Source organism: Amia ocellicauda, chromosome 6, assembly GCF_036373705.1.
Source record: "Amia ocellicauda isolate fAmiCal2 chromosome 6, fAmiCal2.hap1, whole genome shotgun sequence".
NCBI classification, from domain to species: domain Eukaryota; kingdom Metazoa; phylum Chordata; class Actinopteri; order Amiiformes; family Amiidae; genus Amia; species Amia ocellicauda.
Window position 1 is genome coordinate 38,367,163 of NC_089855.1, and position 22,671 is coordinate 38,389,833.

At 39.9% G+C, this 22,671-nt stretch overlaps 1 protein-coding gene across 1 annotated transcript in view; it reads right to left on the minus strand.

Annotated features, from left to right (window-relative positions):
- Nucleotides 1-22,671, minus strand: part of LOC136751457 (pyridoxal kinase) — a 141,483-nt gene that overhangs the window by 20,561 nt on the left and 98,251 nt on the right. The window contains exons 5-7 of the mRNA XM_066707084.1: nucleotides 19,792-19,826; nucleotides 16,430-16,515; nucleotides 5,690-5,735 (exon numbers count right to left, since the gene is read on the minus strand). Of these exons, the coding sequence (XP_066563181.1) occupies nucleotides 5,690-5,735; nucleotides 16,430-16,515; nucleotides 19,792-19,826 (167 nt within the window). The remainder of the gene's footprint in view (nucleotides 1-5,689; nucleotides 5,736-16,429; nucleotides 16,516-19,791; nucleotides 19,827-22,671) is intronic.

Consider the following 22,671-nt stretch of genomic DNA (forward strand, 5'->3'; position numbering starts at 1 on the left):
ATGATACTAAAATAGGTGACTCAGCAGATACAAGTAGCACAGGTTATTCAAAGGGACTTAGATAATATTCAGGTGTGGGTTGACACCTGGCAGATGAAATTCAATGTGGATAAGTGCAAGGTATTATATGCAGGCAATCAAAATGTCCACTATAATTAGTGGAAGGAATAGAACTAGAAGAAGTAAAGCATGAGAAAGACCTAGGAGTCTATGTGGACTCCTCACATTCTCCATCCAAACAATATGGGGAAGCAATAAAAAAGGCAAACAGAATGTTAGGGTATATTGTCAAAAGTGTAGAATTTAGAACAAGGGAAGTAATGTTAAGTCTGTACAATGCACTAGTTAGACCTCATCTAGAATACTGTGTACAGTTCTGGGCTCCACACTTCAAGAAATATATCACTGCTATAGGGGCAGTTCAGAAGTGAACAACCACACTTATTCCAGGTTTGAAGGGAATGTCCTACTCGGAGAGACTGAGGGAACTGAACCTTTTCACCCTGGAACAGAGGACACTACGTGGGGACTTGATTGAAGTCTTCAAAATCATGAAAGGCATCGACCACATCAAACCAGAGGAGCTTTTCCAGATCAGCAGGGACACACGGACCCGGGGACACAAATGGAAATTGGGCTTCAAGGCATTCAAGATGGAAAACTGGAGACACTTCTTCACAAAGAGAGTTGTCACAATCTGGAACAAACTACCCAGCGATGTGGTTGAAGCTGAAAATTTGGAAACATTTAAAAATATACTGGTGTCCTGTATCACTTAATGGACACCAAATGAGCATGATGGGTTGAATGGCCTCCTCTCATCTGTAAATCTCATCTCTCATCTTTCTTCTTCTTAAATGTGCATTTTTCTTCTATCAAGAGGTTCAAGTATAACACAGTCCAAACTCAACTGGTGTTGAGACCAGGGTGATTTTCACTTTAGACTGATCACAGCCTGATGTGATTAAAAAAAAAAAACTAAAAACAAACAGAAAAAACATTACAATTTCTGAGCTCAGTATTTATGTTACCGCCATCGCCTCAGATTCAGCCCATTTATCATTTATAAAAGGCCCACGACATGGTCTGTAAATTAAAGTTAAATGTGGCTCACGTGAGAATTTTCCCACATAAGCGGTAAAGTGAGGCTGTAGTCTACACTACAGCATACACCAGACTTGCTAGTGTCACTGCACAATCCAGTATCACTAGATAGACATCAACAGGCTAACGTTTAGGCATTGCTGTTCTCTGACATGATTGTTTACTTGCCATTAGGAGGTAGGCCTTAAATGACGTGCCTGATTCGGTCCTTACTTCTTGAAGGCATGACTAAGCAAAGTGACAGCACAGACATAATTTTAAGCAAGAAACCAGGAAAAGATAATACTGTAGTTTGGAAAAGTTATGCAAACAGATGATTGGCTGGCAGATCTTCATCGTAAAATAGTAGAAACAGAAAAATATACTGTTTTATTTTTTTACATTTTGCATTGAATAAATACTGGCATTAACAACCGTACACATTGCATTGCCATTGTGTTTTTGTTGTTCCAATGTACATTTTTATTACATACAACATGATCAGGTGTATATGCGATATTAGGATACATACCCACCTACACTACCGTTCAAAAGTTTGCAATTTCCTTGTTTTCCATGAAAACATACATGAAATGAGTTTGAACAGGAAATATAGCAAAATGAATAGGAAATATAGTAATTGACAAGGTTAGAAATAATGATTTTTAATTTAAATAATAATTGTGTCCTTCAAACAATCAAAAACTCAAGAAGCATAATAAAACTCTGTGAAGTGCTATCTAACGAGGATTAAAAGGACTAATATTACAAGTGCTGTCTGAAAAGATGTGTCTTGAGTAAGCGCCGGAAGGAGGTCAAGGACTCTGCTATATTATAGAAAGAATACCAGCTGACTGCTTCTTCCCTAAATAGTTCTTGCATAGTTTGGAGCTGTGCTTTGGGTCATTGTCTTGTTGTAGGAGGAAATTGGCTCCACTCAAGCACCGTCTACAGGGTATGGTATGGCATTGCAAAATTGAGTAATAGCCTTCCTTCTTCAAGATCCCTTTTACCCTGTACAAATCTCCCACTTTACCACCACCAAAGCACCCCCAGACCATCACATTGCCTCCACCATGCTTGAAAAATGGCATCAAGCACTTCTCCAGCATCTTTTCATTTGGTCTGCCTCTCACGAATGTTATTCTTTGTGATCCAAACATCTCAAACTTCAGATTCGTCTCTCCATAACACTTTTTTCCAATCTTCCTCTGTCCAGTGTCTATGTTCTTTTGCCCATTTTAATCTGTTCTTTTATTGGCTTTTTCTTTGCAACTCTGTCTAGAAGGCCAGCATCCCGGAGTCGCCTCTTCACTGTTGATGTTTTGCGGGTACTATTTAATGAAGCTACCAGTTGAGGACCTGTGAGGTGTAGATATTCTAATGCAGTGGTTCTCAAACTTTTTGAACCAAGTACCACCCCTGATCAAACCAAAGCATCCAAGTACCACCTACAAGTCACCTTATCATAGGAACCACAGAAAATCTCAATGACCATGCACGCACAAACACAAATAATAAAAATAGCACTGAGCACTTACATTTTAGTTAGAGGGGTGAGACTGTTTAGCCGAGGAAAGCCTTGCAATGTCAGGGACGAGGGCAGTGAGCTTCAAATGCAGATCTTGCTCAGCATGTTGTTGTAATACTTTGTCTTGATTACAGTGAGAGCAGAGAAACCTCTCTCACAAAGATAGGTAGTAGCAAAAGCCATCAAAAACCACACAGCCTTTGGATCCAGAAGTTCAACGGTGACAATTGCTTCAATTCTGACATCAAAGTCTCATCAGATGTTCAACTTCTCCTGTTCAGCACTGGTCAGATCCTCGGGTATTCCTGTGACATCAACAGTAAAGGGGTTCCTGATCCACTTTGGTGTGGCCTCTACTGGAAAATACTCTGAGAACTGTTCTTGCATTGACAAGAGGTGCAAAACAATCACATCACGAACAGCAGCATCAAGTACAACAACATATGTGTGCAGATGGTTCTCCACAGTTGGGAAAGCAGAGACATTGCCTGCCTTGATTTTATTCTAAAAAAGCTGCAGCTTTTTCTTCATAGCAGTGATCTTGTCAGACACATCAAAATTTGTTAAAGAGAGCCCCTGCAGTCCCATATTCAGCTCATTCAAACGTGAGAATATATCAGCCAGGTAGGCTATGTTTACCAGCCATACTGGATCATCAGATATACTTGGCAAAGGAGATTTCTGGTCATGCAGAAACATCTGTACCTCGGAGTGCAGTTCAAAGAGCCCCATGAGCCTCTGCCCCTGATAACCATCTCACTTCAGTATGTAGCAAAAGCTGCAAATGTTCACTGCCCATTTCATTACAAAGCACACTTAATGTGAATTCATTGTTCGGGCCATGATTATATTCACTACTTTGACAGCAGAGTCTAGCACAGATTTTAAATCATCAGGCATGTTCTTGACTGCCAGTACCTCACAGTGGATGCTGCAGTATATCCAGAGCGACATCTCTAATCCGTGCAACTACACTGCTTTGTCGGCCTGTCATCGCTCTGGCACTGTCTGTACAAACTCCAACACATTTTTTCCAGTTGATTCTCTTCGATAAATTCATTCAGAAGCAAAAGAATATGCTCTCATGTAGTTCTTGTTGGTAGCATGTTACAGAACAGAAAGTTCTCCTGGGACATGCCCTCAAACTCATATCTATCATAAACGAGCAAATTGGCCAAATTGGTGACATCAGTAGACTCATCTAATTGTAGTTAATGCACTCTATCAGCGTACTTCTGACATCATGTGCCATATCAATAATTCTGTGAGTGACTGTCATTCGAAAGGCGCACCAGGTCGAGCTGTTTAGCAGCTTTTTCTCCATACATAATATGCGTCAACTTTTTTGCCAATGGTAAACAAAGTTCTTCACCAATTTGGGGCTTACATGCTTTAGCAATCCGCCGACTGGCATGGTAAGATGCTTCTTGGGCTTTGGAAACTAGAGGAACACTGTTCCTAATGGTGGACTTGCGCTGCTTCAGATCTTTTAAGTTTCCTTTGAAAAAAATCAACAGGCTTATCCTTCAAGATTGCATGTTTCGTGGTTAAGTGCTGCCTCAGATGCGCTGGTTTCATGCTCTCATTGCTGAGAATCTCACAGCACACAACACACTGTGGTCTTGGCTCCTTATCCTTCCTTGTAAGTAAATCACAAACTTAGATAATTTGGATCGTACCACCTTGCTGCTGTTTTCCAATGCTTGCTAACACCAGCAGTGCTGTCTGTATCGGGTTCAGCAGCAGAGCTAGTGACGGTGTCCGATTTACTATCCTCCTCTTTCTCATCAGTCCTCTTGGAGTCTTGTCCTTTTAGCCATGATATAATAGTTGATTTTTGGGAGGTATTCATTTTTTATTGTTCTATTGGCACTAAACTATCTCTCTGAGAGCTCAAGAATATAAACAATTTATACAACTTATAACTTTTTTGAAATGCGTTTTTCTGGATTTTTTTGTTGTTATTCTGTCTCTCACTGTTAAAATACACCTACCATTAAAATTATAGACTGATCATTTCTTTGTCAGTGGGCAAACGTACAAAATCAGCAGGGGATCAAATACTTTTTTCCCTCACTGTAGATAGACAGATCTAATACATTTTGTATTTCGCTGTTATGACCGGAAAATGTTGCCAAAAGGACACTAATGTTAAGGTTTATTTGTTGCAGCACACATTGCTAAACTATTATTGAATGAAAATTAAATAAAAATTGAAAAAGATTAACATTTTGGTTTGTCAGTTATAGCAGTAATTGCAAAATATACCTTTATCAAAAATAGACAAAACTTTTATAGATAATTTGAAATTTTGATGACCAAACAAAATTGTGACAAAATCGGCAAATAATAATAATACGAGAGTCTGACAAGATGCGTGAGAGTTGACAGATCTGCTTACTGCTGTTATTATGCCATTTCGGTGCATCTTCTAACAGGAAGGTATTTTTATATAGCCTAATGTTTAGCTATTTAAGTTGTTGTGTTAGATATGTATTTTAAAGTAAAGTTCAGAACTTTTACAAGTGCAAAAATTGTCACATTGCAATATTTCACATTTAATGTATGTTGCATTTTTAATGGGTGTGGGGCGATTATTGAAATAGTCATGGACAACAGCTGTGGGATTCTTGATAGTCAAAATTTTTGTTAGGCACATCACTAACCATTACCTCAAGCGATGTCTCCTCAAACTGTATTCTGGACAGAGTGTCACATTTGTTGCCAATGGCCGGCTGCGAGTGAGAGCTGCTTATTGCTGAACGGATGGTGCAAGTATAGCAATATTTTGTTTATTATGAGTCTTTTTTTTTTCTTCATTCTGAAACTGTGGCGGGATGGTGAGCCATCACATTTAAGTTAATTAATGGGAATCACTGGCAGGTTTTCTAAGATTTTTATTTTATTTACATTATATTCAAGTGATTGTATTTTAATAGCACGAGAAATTATTTGCCTTTCATTATATGCGGCCCCTTAAAATACTCAAATCTGTCCCTTTGAGAACAAAGTTTGGACACCCTGTTGTGACAGACTGGGAACATAAATGTGTGTGGATACACATCAGATACATACCTCCACTGCTTCTTTCACTGTACTGATTTTCTTCCCTGTGAGTAACCTGGAAAACAAACCAAAAAGAGGATTACATACCATCTGTAATTATATTAAATTATCTCTGTCACGGTGTCTCTGGGGAAGACCGCAGGGCACAGGAGTAAGGACCCAGGTGCGGCACTCATAGGAATGTTAATTGAGTGTCAAAGGAAAGCAGTGAAGGGAGAAGGAAAAGGCAAGGGAACATTGGCAGCCTCTAGTGGGGATAGAGGGTAATGGCTAGGGAACCATGACAATCTCCTTCTTATACCACTTTCTTTGTGTACATACAAAACATATGCTGTCCTTTCAGCAAGATTGCTTTGCTCTTGTATATATAGTTCTTATAAATATTTATAAACCTTATAAACATAAAATGGTGTGACACTATAATTTTCCATCACGCAGAATAGTATGATACAATTTTATGATTGTATTGCAGTACCTTCATTAATAATATTGGTATTTACAGGATTATTTGACAGAAATGTGACAAGTTGTGTATATAATCTAATTCATCTCAATAATCCCCAGCCTGGAAGAGAGAAAAACAACACACACATACAATTCCAAGACATCATCTGCAATGAAGAAACCTGTATAATGTTTTAAATGAATATTATGATTTAAAATACTGTCAGTCAGCTGTTAATTTTCAAAAAAGCAAATTATGCTGGTCAAGCAAGGCAGTTCTACAGATAAGGTTTTGTTGATTCTGTCTCAGAGTCTGTGGTTTTCCTGTTTTTCCACTTAAGGGCGGACGTGTACTGGAGACAATGAAACATCTGTTTGATGACGAGGAACCAACGGTCATATGCCCAGCACACCTATGACACAAACTGTAAACCTTTCAGACTCAACTGAGGTTGGGGTCTCCCATGTCAGCATGTCAATAAATATACTATTCTCTGGACTTCAAAGACTTCACTTCTTTATAGGGTTCATCATGCAACCATTGCAAAAAGCAGATATTTGCATCAGGGAGGGATGGGAGTTGATTCCAAAATGATTACATTTTGATTGTAATATATCTGTTTTGGAGGATGTTTTAGATTGCAGCATTGTCTGCTAGCACAGGCAAGCGCCAAAGGCTGCAACCTACAATTACTGGAATGCAAGGAATAATGGGAGTGACCCTGCGTACCCTAGATGGACCATGCGGCCAGGGCACTGGCCAGTGACTCCTGTAAATAGTTGTTGCACGGACTCTGATGAATGGAGATTGTCAGTGATAGCCTGTTACAGCCTGTTTCCCTTCCCCTGTCTGTATTTCAGAGTTCAGCCTGTTGTCCTTATAAGGTTTATATAATAAGGTTATAATAAGGTTTAAGAGCATGTAACTGAATAAAGGGCAATTCCATACAGTTGGAACCTGTTATGATATAATATGTATGGCCAAAGAGAAACTAGTCTGCATGTGTAAATAATTGTAGAATAATATGGCTTCAGCTTTTATAGGACCCCACTTTAAAGTTTTAAAGTTTAAAGGGTAAGTCTAAATATAAAATAAAGCCAAAAGCTTATCTACCTTTAATTATACTTATACTTATATTATACTTAATATAATTATATAATTAACTTAATAATGATATAATGATAGTATCCAAAAACATTGTCATAATGCCACAATTAAATTTGTGCCAAGTCAGTGCATTAGTCCACTCCATTGAACTGGTCTTGCAAGTACTGTACTGATGTAGGACATGGTCAGCATTTCCAGTTGAGATTTTCTCTGTAATCACATCCCTGACTTGATTAGCATGTTTCATTTAGATTAATTTATTCTCTACCATAACATGGGACCAAACAGAGAGAGTGGCATTTATCCTCACATATTAATTTAAAGCAGGTTATTCACAAATTCACACAGTGCAGTCCATCACAAATTGTGTGAATAGTTGAGCTAATATATTGCGCCTGAGCAAATTTAGTTTTTCATAATTGATTTGACATCAAAACTTTCGAGGTCATTGGGAATAAATCCTAATTTAATTCTATTTCATATTCTGAATCTGAGACAGCAAAATGTAGGAAAAGTGTTGGGACCTGAATACTTTTTCAAAGCACTGTACATATGGTGTTTAAATGTACATGGTTGTTATTACTGGGGAGGTATGGCAGGGAGAGATGGAGGAGAATGTAGGCTTTCATCCTCCTGAACAGGACTGGATCTTATTTAAAACTACTCAAACAGTAGACAAAGGGCCAGATTAAATCAAAATTTTGACCCACCCGCTAATAGAAAACTACAGAACTGTACTCAGTTGCGGCTTCATTTTCAGTAAGATGACAATTTCTTCTAATCAGAAATGTAACCGCTATGATGTACAGGTTTGTAGTTTGCTATTAGTGGGTGGGTCAAAGTTTTGATTTATTAATCCTGCCCAAAGTCTTAATGGAAACATTTAAATTATTAAACAAAAAATGTACTTTAAATATCATTGACAAGAAAATGTGCAGTCCTGTCAACCCTGTTTTTATTTGTCAACCCTGTTAAGTTTTATGAAAAAATAAAAAATACATAGAATTGGCAAATAAATGGCCTACTAACTCATGGCCAATAATTCACTGAAATTTTATGTTGTTTTTTTTTTTAACTAAAATTAGTTGAAGTGCAATTCCTTGGCTAAATCAATTTTAAAAAGGGTTATCTTTAGGGTTCCTAATTTCAAAATAGCATTTGTACAGAAAGGGGCATTTAAAGGTCAATAATACTTATTTTTAAATACTAACGTAAATGTCAGTAACAGGGTTGATGTTGGATACAAGATATGTCCACAAACCTCTAATAATGATACAATATAAGACATCCTGAGATAGCACAATACATTTTCCTAGTTAAGGATGTCCTCTCTCCAACAGAATGCCAAAAATTACAAATGTAAAAAAAAAAAAAAAAACTTTTCAAAAGTGAAAGGGCACCCATCATCACTGATTTTCCAATTGTTTGGAACTTTCAGAAAATTGAATTGATAAGTGTTACATGGACCAACAGGCTTCCTGTTGAGGAGTTACAGGAATAGAAGCAGAGAGTTGGAGCAGAGAGAGTGAGAAAATAAACGATTGGTACTGGACTTGAACATGGATTTGGATAGCGATGTGGACTGGCTGCTAGTGTTTGTGTTGTTTATTAATTACGTGGGTAACACTTTATTTGAAGTGTGCATTGTAAACAATCTATTAACACGTTATAAATTATGTTATTAATTGTTTTATGATTATTGTTACAAATTATTAATATATTAGACATTTGTATTTAAACTTTCTTGCTATAATACATTATAATATATTTAATAACATACTTAATAAAAGGTATTATAACATTACATTTTCACACCGACATCAGTTTATTATCATAATCTGCCATGGCATTTATTTGCTGCTATTAAACATCTTATAATGCCATTTAATTACATATACTATAAGAAGACTGCATCATAAGTACCATTTATAAATCAATTTTCCTGACGTATCTCTGAATTGTGATATGCTTTTTCTTTAAGGGCCGGATTAAATCAAATCTTTGACACCCGCAAATACACAACTACAGAACTGTACTCAGTTGCGGCTTAATTTTCAGTAAGATTACATAAATGTCTTCTAATCATAAATGTAACCACTATAATGTACAGGTTTGTAGTATTCTATTAGCAGGTGGGTCAATGTTTTGATTTAATCTGGCCCTAAATCTATTCTATTCTATTCTATAGTATATCATTGTGTTCTATTTGTATGTTTCTCATTACATTGCCAGGTATTCTGAAGCATTGCTCAAGAGAGAAGCCTCTAAACAATATTGAAAATAAAGTAACCACCAACATGACCTTAAAATAAATTAGATGGCTACAAAAGAGAACTCTGACCCTTGCATGTTTACAGGTAATGACCCTTAGATTCTCATGTTAAATATTGCTAATTCCTTAAAGTAATGATTAATATTGTGTGTGTATATATATATATATATATACACACTCACCTAAAGGATTATTAGGAACACCTGTTCAATTTCTCACTAATGCAATTATCTAACCAACCAATCACATGGCAGTTGCTTCAATGCATTTAGGGGTGTGGTCCTGGTCAAGACAATCTCCTGAATTCCAAACTGAATGTCTGAATGGGAAAGAAAGGTGATTTAAGCAATTTTGAGCATGGCATGGTTGTTGGTGCCAGACGGGCCGGTCTGAGTATTTCACAATCTGCTCAGTTACTGGGATTTTCACGCACAACCATTTCTAGGGTTTACAAAGAATGGTGTGAAAAGGGAAAAACATCCAGTATGCGGCAGTCCTGTGGGCAAAAATGCCTTGTTGATGCTAGAGGTCAGAGGAGAATGGGCCGACTGATTCAAGCTGATAGAAGAGCAACTTTGACTGAAATAACCACTCGTTACAACCGAGGTATGCAGCAAAGCATTTGTGAAGCCACAACACGTACAACCTTGAGGCGGATGGGCTACAACAGCAGAAGACCCCACCGGGTACCACTCATCTCCACTACAAATAGGAAAAAGAGGCTACAATTTGCACAAGCTCACCAAAATTGGACAGTTGAAGACTGGAAAAATGTTGCCTAGTCTGATGAGTCTCGATTTCTGTTGAGACATTCAGATGGTAAAGTCAGAATTTGAATTTTAAACAGAATGAGAACATGGATCCATCATGCCTTGTTACCACTGTGCAGGCTGGTGGTGGTGGTGTAATGGTGTGGGGGATGTTTTCTTGGCACACTTTAGGCCCCTTAGTGCCAATTGGGCATCGTTTAAATGCCACGGCCTACCTGAGCATTGTTTCTGACCATGTCCATCCCTTTATGACCACCATGTACCCATCCTCTGATGGCTACTTCCAGCAGGATAATGCACCATGTCACAAAGGTCGAATCATTTCAATTTGGTTTCTTGAACATGACAATGAGTTCACTGTACTAAACTGGCCCCCACAGTCACCAGATCTCAACCCAATAGAGCATCTTTGGGATGTGGTGGAACGGGAGCTTCGTGCCCTGGATGTGCATCCCACAAATCTCCATCAACTGCAAGATGCTATCCTATCAATATGGGCCAACATTTCTAAAGAATGCTTTCAGCACCTTGTTGAATCAATGCCACGTAGAATTAAGGCAGTTCTGAAGGCAAAAGGGGGTCAAACACAGTATTAGTATGGTGTTCCTAATAATCCTTTAGGTGAGTGTATATATATATATATATATATATATTTATATAAATGTAGATCAATGACGTTCATTATATTTGATGGATAAATACAGATATTTATTTTTTAAGATTTCTTTGTAAAATAGGGGGAAAGCTCAGGACCCTCAGGGTCAAACATCGTTTATAATTTAATATATAACATTAATATTGCTTAATCTATTTATGTTTTGTTTAATATGATGAGAGATATCATTTACTTCTAATTTTGTGGAGTTTCATACACACACTTTACAGAGCTGCATCTGAAAGGTACTAACAGACATTTAAATGTTGAAAGCAAATGTTTTTTCCCTTTTGTGATCAAAGGGGTATATAATGTATTGTTATATGGAAATGCACTGCCGTGTTACTATTTTGCACAGCACTGTATCTATACACCCTCCATAGTAAAAAGACTCAGGATGTCATAAAGATCCAACAATGTAAAACATGTTTTGATGATTACGAGCAAGCAATAGCACTTGTAATAGGTGTCTTTTGTTAAATTATTATGATGGTGACTTACCTGGGTTATGTATTACCTCTCAAAACACATTGTAGGATGTAGAAGAAACTACATAATTCAATAATAATTTCATTAATGTGGTTATCAAGTATCCACAGGTCTGGATGGAAGGTATGGACATCATCTATTCTCTAGGATATGTACTGTTTTTATCCCAGTTGCATGCTTTGCAGGATTAAAAAGTGAAGACAAAAGTTGCTGACCCTATTTATTTTATTTGTAATGTGTCAGAATACCTGGCAATGTAATGAGAAACATACAAATAGAACACAATTATATACTATATCATAGAATAGACTTAGAGCAAAAACATATAACAATTCACAGATACATCAGTAATTAAATTGCATTATAGTATTATAGAAAACAGAAGTTGCCAGAGACAGACACAGGAGAGTACAGGTGAGAAGCAGCCATCTTGTTGTTTGACTAGTTTCAAACCAGTCTTAGCATTCCTCATTTTGTTTTAAGTTTGCCTTAATAGAAGTTAGAATTGTCTGTAGTTTGCCTAAATTGAAGTCAATTCAGTTGGTGAAAGTAAAGAGCTGAGAAAGAGCTGTGCTGTTTCTCTGTCACAAAAGTTAAGCAGTTGGCTAGGGATCTGGAACCAATAGACTTAAAAAAAAAAAGAAAAACTAACATTTAGAAACATGTGGCCACTACAGTGTCAGGTTTGCAGAATGACTGCCTTCCTGGATGAACTCATCCAAGAAGATTTCATTTGTAAACATTGTCGGCATGTTCAAATCCTAGAGACCAAGGTTCGTGATCTTCGCTGTATTAGTGATACAGAAGAATTGGTCAATCAGCCCATGAGAGAGATGGTGTGCACGCCAAAACCTAGGAGAGTTGAGACCTTTGAGCAGTACAGCGTAGAGAACTGCTGGGTTACAGTAGGTTGTAACCGCAGAAAGGGGCACGCACAACCCCTAGAGATACCCCAAGAGCTAGAATAGCCCAATAGGTTCCAACTGCTGGACACCGAATTAGATAGTGACAGCTCAGAGGGTGATGGGAGGGCAGCTGAACACCAGAGCACCATGGTGCCCACTCCCCCCCAGAAGAGGGAGTAGTTATAGTAGGAGATTCAATCCTTAGAGGCGTAGATCACACAGTGTGTTCTAGTGATAAGGAGACCCGCATGGTATCTTGCCTGCCTGGTGCTCAGGTTGCAGATCTCCCTAAACTAGTATATGGGCTACTGGCCAAAGCCGGGGGAAATCCACTGGTCATGGTCCACATTGGAACCAATGACAAAGGAAAAGGTAGGGCAGAGGTTCTGCAAGACAAATTTAAAGAGTTATTAACAAAACTAAAGAGCAGAACCTCCACGGTTTTCTCTGAAATACTTCCAGTTCCACGTGCATGGCCAGGGACACAGGCTGAGATTAGAAAGATTAACACATGGTTGAAATCTGGGAGTAGGGAAAAGGGTTTTAGGATTATGGAGCATTGGTCTTTCTTCTGGGATAGATGGGACCTCTACAAACCGGATGGTCTATAGAAGTAGAAATAGAAATGGTTGAGATGGTAAATGACTGCTTGTTGTGTGCCTCCACTTGCTGCTTGTTTGTTTTCTTCCCTTTTGCATGATGTAGGTGACGCGGGGATGATGGGCAATACTTGTGTGAGGATTCCCTTTTCACATGGGTTGGATGCACTGCAGGTGTTCCCTGTTAATCATCCCTATCAAAGAACTGGGGACCAACGAGGGAGGGGGATCAGATTGACAGCTGCTGTTAAATGTTGAATGGGTTACTGACTTGTTTTGGCTAAACTGATTATTTAATTGTTGCAGGCAGCGTTTGTGGGTTTTTTGTTTTTTGTTTGGAGCACGTTTTCTTTAGCATAGAGTAGTAGAGTAGTGTATTAGAATTCTCTGGAAGATTCATTTTTTGGTTTAAACGGGAGTACAGAGATCTAATGGGAGATAGGGAAGTTTTAGGGTATCTAGCTGTGCTGCCGCACATTCGCTGTCTATTTGTCTGTTTATTTGTCTGTTTAATTATTACTTATTGTGGATACGTAACTCTTCTTGTTAGTAATCACTGTTAACACCGCTATATGTGAATAAACCGTGGATGGATTTAGTGGCAATGTTGTGGAGGTGACGTTTATTTATGTATTTGTATGTATATTTATATATACATCTATTGTGTTGTGACTTTATTATTGGAACTCAATTTGTCAGGGAACCAACCAGGGAGACTGCATGCATTGACTTGATCTTATCAAATGACCAAGATAGAGTCAGAGGGACACTAGTTAGAGAACCAATGGCAAACTGTGATGACAATATGATTAGCTTTGAGGCATTCTTTCAAAAAACAAGGACCAAGTCTAAAACAATGGTCTACAATTTTAGAAAAGCAAACATTGATGGTATGAGGCAGCACTTAGAAGAGTTAGACTGGAGCACACTGGATACAGATTCAGTCGAAAATGGATGGTTAAACTTTAACAATACACCGATCTGCCATAACATTATGAACACTGACAGGTACAGTGAATAACACTGATAATCTCGTTATCAGTGGGTGGGATATATTAGACAACAAGTGAACATTTTGTCCTCAAAGTTGATGTGTTTGAAGCAGGAAAAATGGGCAAGCGTAAGGATCTGAGCGACTTTGGCAAGGACCAAATTGTGATGGCTAGACAACTGGGCCAGAGCATCTTCAAAACTGCAGCTCTTGTGGGGTGTTCCCGGTCTGCAGTGGTCAGTACCTGTCAAAAGTGGTCCAAGGAAGGAAAAGCGGTGAACCGGCGACAGGGTCGAGCTACTGTACAGACGAGCTACTGTAGCTCAAATTGTTGGAAACGTTAATGCTGGTTCTGATAGAAAGGTGTCAGAACACATAGTGCATCACTGTTTGTTGCGTATGGGGCTGCGTAGCCGCAGACCACTCAGGGTGCCCATGTCCACTGACATGACCCCTGTCCACAGCCGAAAGCACCTATAATGGGCACGTGAGCATCAGAACTGGACCACGGAGCAATGGAGGAACGTGGCCTGGTCTGATGAATCACGAGTTCAAGGTGTTGACTTGGCCTCCAAAATCCCCAGATCTCAATCCAATCGAGCATGTATGGGATGTGCTGGACAAACAAGTCCGATCCATGGAGGCCCCACCTCGCAACTTACAGGACTTAAAGGATCTGCTGCTAAAATCTTGGTGCCAGATACCACAGCACACCTTCAGAGGTCTAGTGGAGTCCATGCCTCGACGGGTCAGGGCTGTTTTGGCAGCAAAAGGGGGACCTACACAATATTAGGCAGGTGGTCATAATGTTATGGCTGATCGGTGTATACTACTTGAGGCTCAGGAGAAATTTGTACCAAAACTTAGCAAATTGAGGACCAAAAAAACATTGGTCAAAATGGTTTAATAGAAGTATGCAAAAAAATATCAAGAGAAAGAAAATGTTGTATAGTGCATACAAAAGGGATGGAGATTAAACAAAATACAAAGAATAGGCATCAGGAAAGCAAAGAGGGAAACAAAAAGAAACATAGCTTGGAGCTAAAACTAATGCAAGAGCTTTTTTCACTACTACAGCAGCAAGAGGTCAATAAAGGAGGAAGTGAAACAGCTAAAGGGCAAAAATTGAAGTATCTTGGAAAACGAACAAGATGTAGCAAATGTTCTAAATGAGTATTTCACAGAGATTTTTACAAAAGAAAAGACAGATAACATGCCACAGGTTAAAACATGCCACAGGTTAACAATCAGTCCAGGCAAATCCTAAGAGAGATCAGGATAAATGAGGAGGAGGTACTAAAGGGACTAGCAGAATTAAAAACAAACAAATCACCTGGGCCAGATGGTATATTTCCAACAGTACTTAAAGAAATGAGGGAAATTATTTATAGGCTGCTAAGTCAAATATTCCAAATGACACTTAGAACAGGGGATGTGCCAACTGACTGGAAAATGAACAAGACCTAAACATACACAAAGAAGCAAATCCAATTCAGTAATCCATTCTCATGGTCAGTGTCCATAAAGAAAGTTTTGTTAACATTCGTTCAATCCTTGTTCTTACTCTCATTCTACAACTTTCTAAACACATTCAAATAATTCAAATTATAACATTTAGTAATTGTCATCCTGCAATTTTTATTATTTTATTTGTAGTAGTAATATTTTTTATTGTTGCAAAGAATTCATATAAGCAGTTTTAAATTTGAAATATTATCTTTGAAAACTTGTGGAGTGACATAGAATGCACTGGATGCAGCTCTAAACATTGCCACTAGGTGGATCCTAACAAAGGAGTTTTCACCAACACTTTAGCATTGCTATAGATCAATTTAGAGGTAGGCTCCCTTTGCAAATGAAATCCATGTAAGATTTAGAAATCATTCATTTATTAAATCAATGATCAAACAATCACAAATAACACAACATTGAGTATGAAAGACCATTTAATGTAGGCACTACCATGCTTACCTTAAAGCCAATACAATAGATGGGTTGAAAGCATCTAATGCTATAAACATATTAATGTATTTAATACAAATATTTATTTATAATTCAGACAATACATACATCTTTCCCAGGTTAACAGCCTTTATAATTTTTTACTTAGTCTTTAGTCTTGCCCAGGGGTCTAAATTCTATAGAAAGGAGAAACATATAAGTGCTCAGACAGCACTGATTGGCAGTGTTAATATGCATTGTTTATTATGATAAAAAAAATAAACTGTCCTTTCTGTTCAGTGACACCTCTAAGAGCTGGTAAATTTCACAGACAATCAACACATTTTTCCTTTTTCGTTTTTATTGTTGATTGTAAAGAAAATCACAGAATGTGTGGGAATTCCTATAATCTGAATTGCTCTACTTCAAGTAATCTGCACAGCATACAGATATCAACATAGCAATATGTATATTGTCAAACTAACTTTTAATTTTACTTAACTTTCCCTACAATTCTGTGTCTTCTTTTTTCTGGTGTCTCTCCTGTGGCAAAGTATTCTTTAATTAATACTTACTCAGCTTCAAACTGGTTGGGAGTTATTATATCTGCAACTGGAACAACTTTTCCTTTATAAACTGGATGTAGATTTTCTGGAACATACTGCAAACACACAAGAAAACTACAGTTAGAAATCTCTGGTATTATAGAATGACACTGTTATGGTCTCTTGAGTCTGATCTCCAACTTTAGTCCAAGAGAGCCCCAATCTATCAAGTTTTATAGGTGTCATGAACCAGAAGCTAATGAATGATCATTCTAACTTTAGTCAATAAGTGATGCAATTATTCGACTGAGGGCAAGGTTAGATTAAACACAAGAAGGCTCTATCGGCCTGATATTCAAACTTCCACAAAAAAAAAAAAAAGAAAGATATTCAAAAAAGGCAAACTTTGCGCAACATTGCAATGCAGTGAGGGAAAAAGTATTTGATCCTCTGCAGATTTTGTACGTTTGCCCACTGACAAAGAAATGATCAGTCTATAATTTTAATGGTAGGTGTATTTTAACAGTGAGAGACAGAATAACAACAAAAAAATCCAGAAAAACGCATTTCAAAAAAGTTATAAATTGATTTGCATGTTAATGAGGGAAATAAGTATTTGATCCCCTATCAATCAGCAAGATTTCTGGCTCCCAGGTGTCTTTTATACAGGTAACGAGCTGAGATTAGGAGCACTCTCTTAAAGGGAGTGCTCCTAATCTCAGCTCGTAACCTGTATAAAAGACACCTGTCCACAGAAGCAATCAATCAATCAGATTCCAAACTCTCCACCATGGCCAAGACCAAAGAGCTGTCCAATGATGTCAGGGACAAGATTGTAGACCTACACAAGGCTGGAATGGGCTACAAGACCATCGCCAAGCAGCTTGGTGAGAATGTGACAACAGTTGGTGTGGTTATTCGCAAATGGAAGAAACACAAAATAACTGTCAGTCTCCCTTGGTCTGGGGCTCCATGCAAGATCTCACCTTGTGGAGTTTCAATGATCATGAGAACAGTGAGGAATCAGCTCAGAACTACACGGGAGGATCTTGTTAATGATCTCAAGGCAGCTGGGACCATAGTCACCAAGAAAACAATTGGTAACACACTACGCCGTGAAGGACTGAAATCCTGCAGCACCTGCAAGGTCCCCCTGCTCAAGAAAGCACATGTACAGGCCTGTCTGAAGTTTTGCCAATTAACATCTGAATGATTCAGAGGAGAACTAGGTGAAAGTGTTGTGGTCAGATGAGACCAAAATCGAGCTCTTTGGCATCAACTCAACTCGCCATGCTTGGAGGAGGAGGAATGCTGCCTATGACCCCATCCCCACCGTCCCCATCCCCACCGTCAAACATGGAGGTGGAAACATTATGCTTTGGGGGTGTTTTTCTCCTAAGGGGACAAGACAACTGCACCGCATCAAAGGGACGATGGACAGGACCATGTACCGTCAAATCTTGGGTGAGAACCTCCTTCCCTCAGCCAGGGCATTGAAAATGGGTCGTGGATGGGTATTCCAGCATGACAATGACCCAAAACACACAGCCAAGGCAACAAAGGAGTGGCTCAAGAAGAAGCACATTAAGGTCCTGGAGTGGCCTAGCCAGTCTCCAGACATTAATCCCATAGAAAATCTGTGGAGGGAGCTGAAGGTTCGAGTTGCCAAACGTCAGCCTCGCAACCTTAATGACTTAGAGAGGATCTGCAAAGAGGAGTGGGACAAAATCCCTCCTGAGATGTGTGCAAACCTGGTGGCCAACTACAAGAAACGTCTGACCTCTGTGATTGCCAACAAGGGTTTTGCCACCAAGTACTAAGTCGAAGGGGTCAAATACTTATTTCCCTCATTAACATACAAATCAATTTATAACTTTTTTGAAATGCGTTTTTCTGGATTTTTTTGTTTTTATTCTGTTTCTCACTGTTAAAATACACCTACCATTAAAATTATAGACTGATCATTTCTTTGTCAGTGGGCAAACGTACAAAATCTGCAGGGGATCAAATACTTTTTTCCCTCACTGTACAAGGTGGAAGTGATAACTACACATGTTTCCACTGTACTGTTCTGCACTGTTACATTGACATACACACAATACACAAAGCAGGCTCGGTGGGGCCTCACCCGAACATATTACAAGTTGTACTGTAAAGAGTATTTAAGTATGGATATGCAATTTAGACAAGTGTAAATATAGCTGTGAAATATAATTATATATTTTACATGTTTAAACTTTGAACACTGGTTTCTGCATTACATCGTTTGTCAGTGTGGCCAAAGTACAAACATTCTTTGGAGAGGATATGACGAGTGTGCAGGTGTGCTGTACCTGCAGAGATCTACTCTCAGGATAAGTACTACCCTGACATGGAGCAAAAAGTTTGTAGTGATGTACACATCACTGTTCAGTTTCAAACTATAACACAAAAATCACATTACAATAAAGGCATTTATATCACAATACACAATGTCCCCGGCTGGGATTACATCACTTCGCCACATGCAATAGAAAATTACACAATTATACACAGTTGCAGTTTATTCTTTAGTTGTTAGTATCTTGTAATCATAAATGGAATCACTATGATAAGGTGCGTCAGTTTGCATTTAATCTGTACCACTTCAGTGGACGCTGAATAAAAGATTTACATTGATTTGTTATTCACATATGAGCGAACACATCAGCATTGATCCACCCGCTAATAGATAACACCTAGATAAGGGCATCTGCCAAGAAACTACACAGCTGTCATCAATGGCAGCTTCATTATTTATTGTATTATTTTTTCTTTTACTCATATTTGTAACCACTATTATGTACAGGCTTGTAGTTTTGTATCAGTGAGTAGAGTAATGCTTTAGATTTACAGCAAGGAGCGCCAGGTTTATGTGTTTATATGTATTCATGAGCCATCACTGCCTCTGGGACAATTTGCAGCTTCCGCCCTCCGATTTCTCTTGAATAACAAACACTATGAATGGTTCGCCCTGCCTGCCCATTTCAGAAGCCACATCAGTAAAACATGTCTCTACCCTGTTAAGCAGGTCCTGGTATTATAGATTTTAATCAGTAAGTACTTGTGCTGGGAGATTTCTTCCTGTGACTCTTCCGCAACTTTTTGATTTCTAATTTGTGATTTAATCCCAACCTTAGTCAAGTTTATTTATAGTTGTTCAGAGTTTCAATTACATTTTGGAATAATTAACATTGCCCTTGATCTCAGTTGAATTGTCTTTTGTATTTTATAGTGATTTAGATCTATGTTAATTAAATATTCACATGTTGGAATATTTAAAACATATGATTGTTATTGGTCAGATAAATCTTTAATGTCCAAGGAGAACAATAGGAACGATGTATTTAAATATTAAATGAAGCAGTCCTTACCATAGATCCATGGTCACCCAATACTGGATCACAAACTTGAAAAATATAAACAAAAACAATCAGAAATGGAAAAAAGTAATTAGATTTTAGAACGATAGGTTGTGAATTCAACCCCAGTTATCTGAAAAAGGAAGCATTGCCCAAGGCGGAGGGGTTTCTGCACACTGCCGTAGATTGAAATGTCATTCTATCAAAGCTGCCATTGCCCCCTGCGCTCATCACTCAGAACAGTTCCCTTCCCACATCCTGTTCCATAAAAAGAGGTTCATCCTCTTTTGCCGGGAGCTAGAACTCCCATGCGACCTTGCAACCCTTGAGCAGTGCTTCCTTTTTCAGATAACCGGGGTTGCATTCGCAACCTATCATTATCTTTCAAGCCGGAAGCACTGCCCAAGAGGGAGGGGTTACTGTATAACAAAACCGTCGCAAGGGAGGAGGCAGCGAGCTGATAAGGGAGCCTGCCCCGAGGTGTACCGCTACGGGCCTCGGTAACACAACTCCAGACAGTAACCTCAGGGCCCCCGTAGGGCCGCACCTGAGCTGCCCAGGAGCGAGGACTGTAGTCATGCTCTTACCGGGAACTGTCTAGAATCAGCATATACAAAGCGGGGCTACAGAGGTTAACTCTTACACCCTCCACTTACAATAGCAAGGCCGGCTGCTCTACTACGAGGCCATATCTACTTGCACAATATCTGGTGCGGGCAATCAAGCAACTTGTGCGGCCTGCACGCCTTATCATGGCAGTAGACCCCTGATCCATAGGAACGGGGCCACAGACCCAATGAAAAACAACAGAATACATAGCCGGCTAGTCAACAGAGTAGCCGAGCTGAACAATAATATACAATATGTACATATCGTGTGACAGCAAGACCTTCATGCTGACAGCATGCAGCACATGAGCATCCAACTCAACTGAATAGTACAGAGTGGAAGAGCTCCATTGTGCTGACAACTCGAGTCGAGTGGGCCACCAAGTGTTCAGGCACAGGGGTCCCAGTGGACTCGTAGGCCATGGTAATGGTGTCCACAATCCAATGCAAGAGGCGCTGCTTTGAAAGCGCCTGGCCCTGTGTCCGCACTCCATAAGACACAAACAGTTGGTCTGAGCGCCGAATGTCCTTAGTGCGTTCCAAATAGCACCTGAGGGCCCACACAGGGCAGAGCAGGTGAAGCCGACTCTCTTGCTCTGAAGCGAAGGGAGGAGGATGAACAGCCATCATCTCAATAGGCCTGTTGACATGGAATGGAGATAGGACTTTCAGGAGGAACACAGGGTTAGGCCGTAGCGTGCGATCAGGCGGGCGATCAGGTCTGCGAACTAGAATCTGTGAGGCCACCGTGGGGCTATCAGCAGAACTGTCGCTCGTTCTCTTCTGACCTTCTCCAGGACCACCGGAAGAAGGGGGAATGGTGAGAACACATAAAGGAGCCATGTGTGGGCTAGCGCATCGATCCCTAGGGTTCCTGAGCAGTCTTGGACGGAGAACCATAGTGGGCAGTGTGTGGATTCATGTACGCCCTGCCGAACCGGTTCCACAGTTGTTGTATCACAAACGGGTGGAGGCACCATTCCGAGACCAGGGGGCCTCCCAGAGAGAGGAAGTCCACCACCATGTTGGACAGGCCTGGGAGGTAAACTGCTCTGATGGAGCGGAACCGTGGCTGCGCCCACAGAAGCAAATGGCATGGTAGACAGTACAGTCTGCGTGACAGGAGACCTCCTTGCCTGTTGATATAGGCAACCACCACTGTGTTGTCCATCCGAACCAACACATCTGTCCCGCAGGAAATGAGACATGGAGTTACTGCTTGTAACAACAAACAAGCACGATGGGTCAAATGAACACCAAACGAGCACGATGGGTCGAATGGCCCCCTCTCGTTTGTAAACTTTCTTATGTTCTTATGTTCTTAACTCCAGGACGTTAATGTGGAGGGCCCGTGCGGGCTCCATCCACCTGTCGCAGACTCCACGTCCGTCACAGACTGCTCCCCAACCCTGCTTGGAGGTGTCTGTCATCATGACTGCTTGGTGGTAGACTGACTCGGCGTGCTCGATCGTGGTGAAGGTGCATCCTGAGAGACCTGAACCACCACTGCAGCGACCTCAATTGGAGAAGGCCAATGGGGAGGTTCTGTAATACAGCCGCTAGGAAGCCCAGCAGCCTCTGGCAAAGGGACACCCTGACACGAGCTCTCAGTCAGAAGAGGGAGAGACACGTGCATATGGAGGCAATTCTCTCTGGCGCCAATGTGGCAAACATGGCAACAGAATTGAGGCGCAGTCCAAAGAACTGTGCTTGCTGAGTTGGCGTCAGGCAGCTCTTCTCTCGATTGACCAGGAGGCCCAATTCGGTGGCCTAAAAATAAGGTTTGTGTGTTTCTGAACCTGCTCCCTCAAGTGAGAACAAAGGTAATTGAGGACATGGACCTAACACAACGTGCATGCACTTGGAAAAAGTGCATGGGGTTAGCGATAGGCCGAAGGGGAGAACAGCAAACTCGAACGCTCGGCCCTCGAAGGCGAAGCAGAGAGACATTCTGTGCGCCTGCGCAATGAGTTAGAAGAAAGAAGAACATAAGAAACTTTACAAACGATAGGAGGCCATTCGACCCATCGTGCTTGTTTGGGGTCCATTTAATAACTAAATGATCCAAGGATCCTATCCAGTCTATTTTTAAATGTTCACAAATTCTCAGCTTCAGCCACATTGCTGGGGAGTTTGTTCCAGATAGTGACTACTCTCTGTGTGAAAAAGTGTCTCCTGCTTTCCATTTTGAATGCCTTGAAGTCCAATTTCCTTTTGTGTCCCCGGGTACGTTTGTCCCTTTTGATCTGGTTTGATGTGGTCGATTCCATTCATGATATTGAAT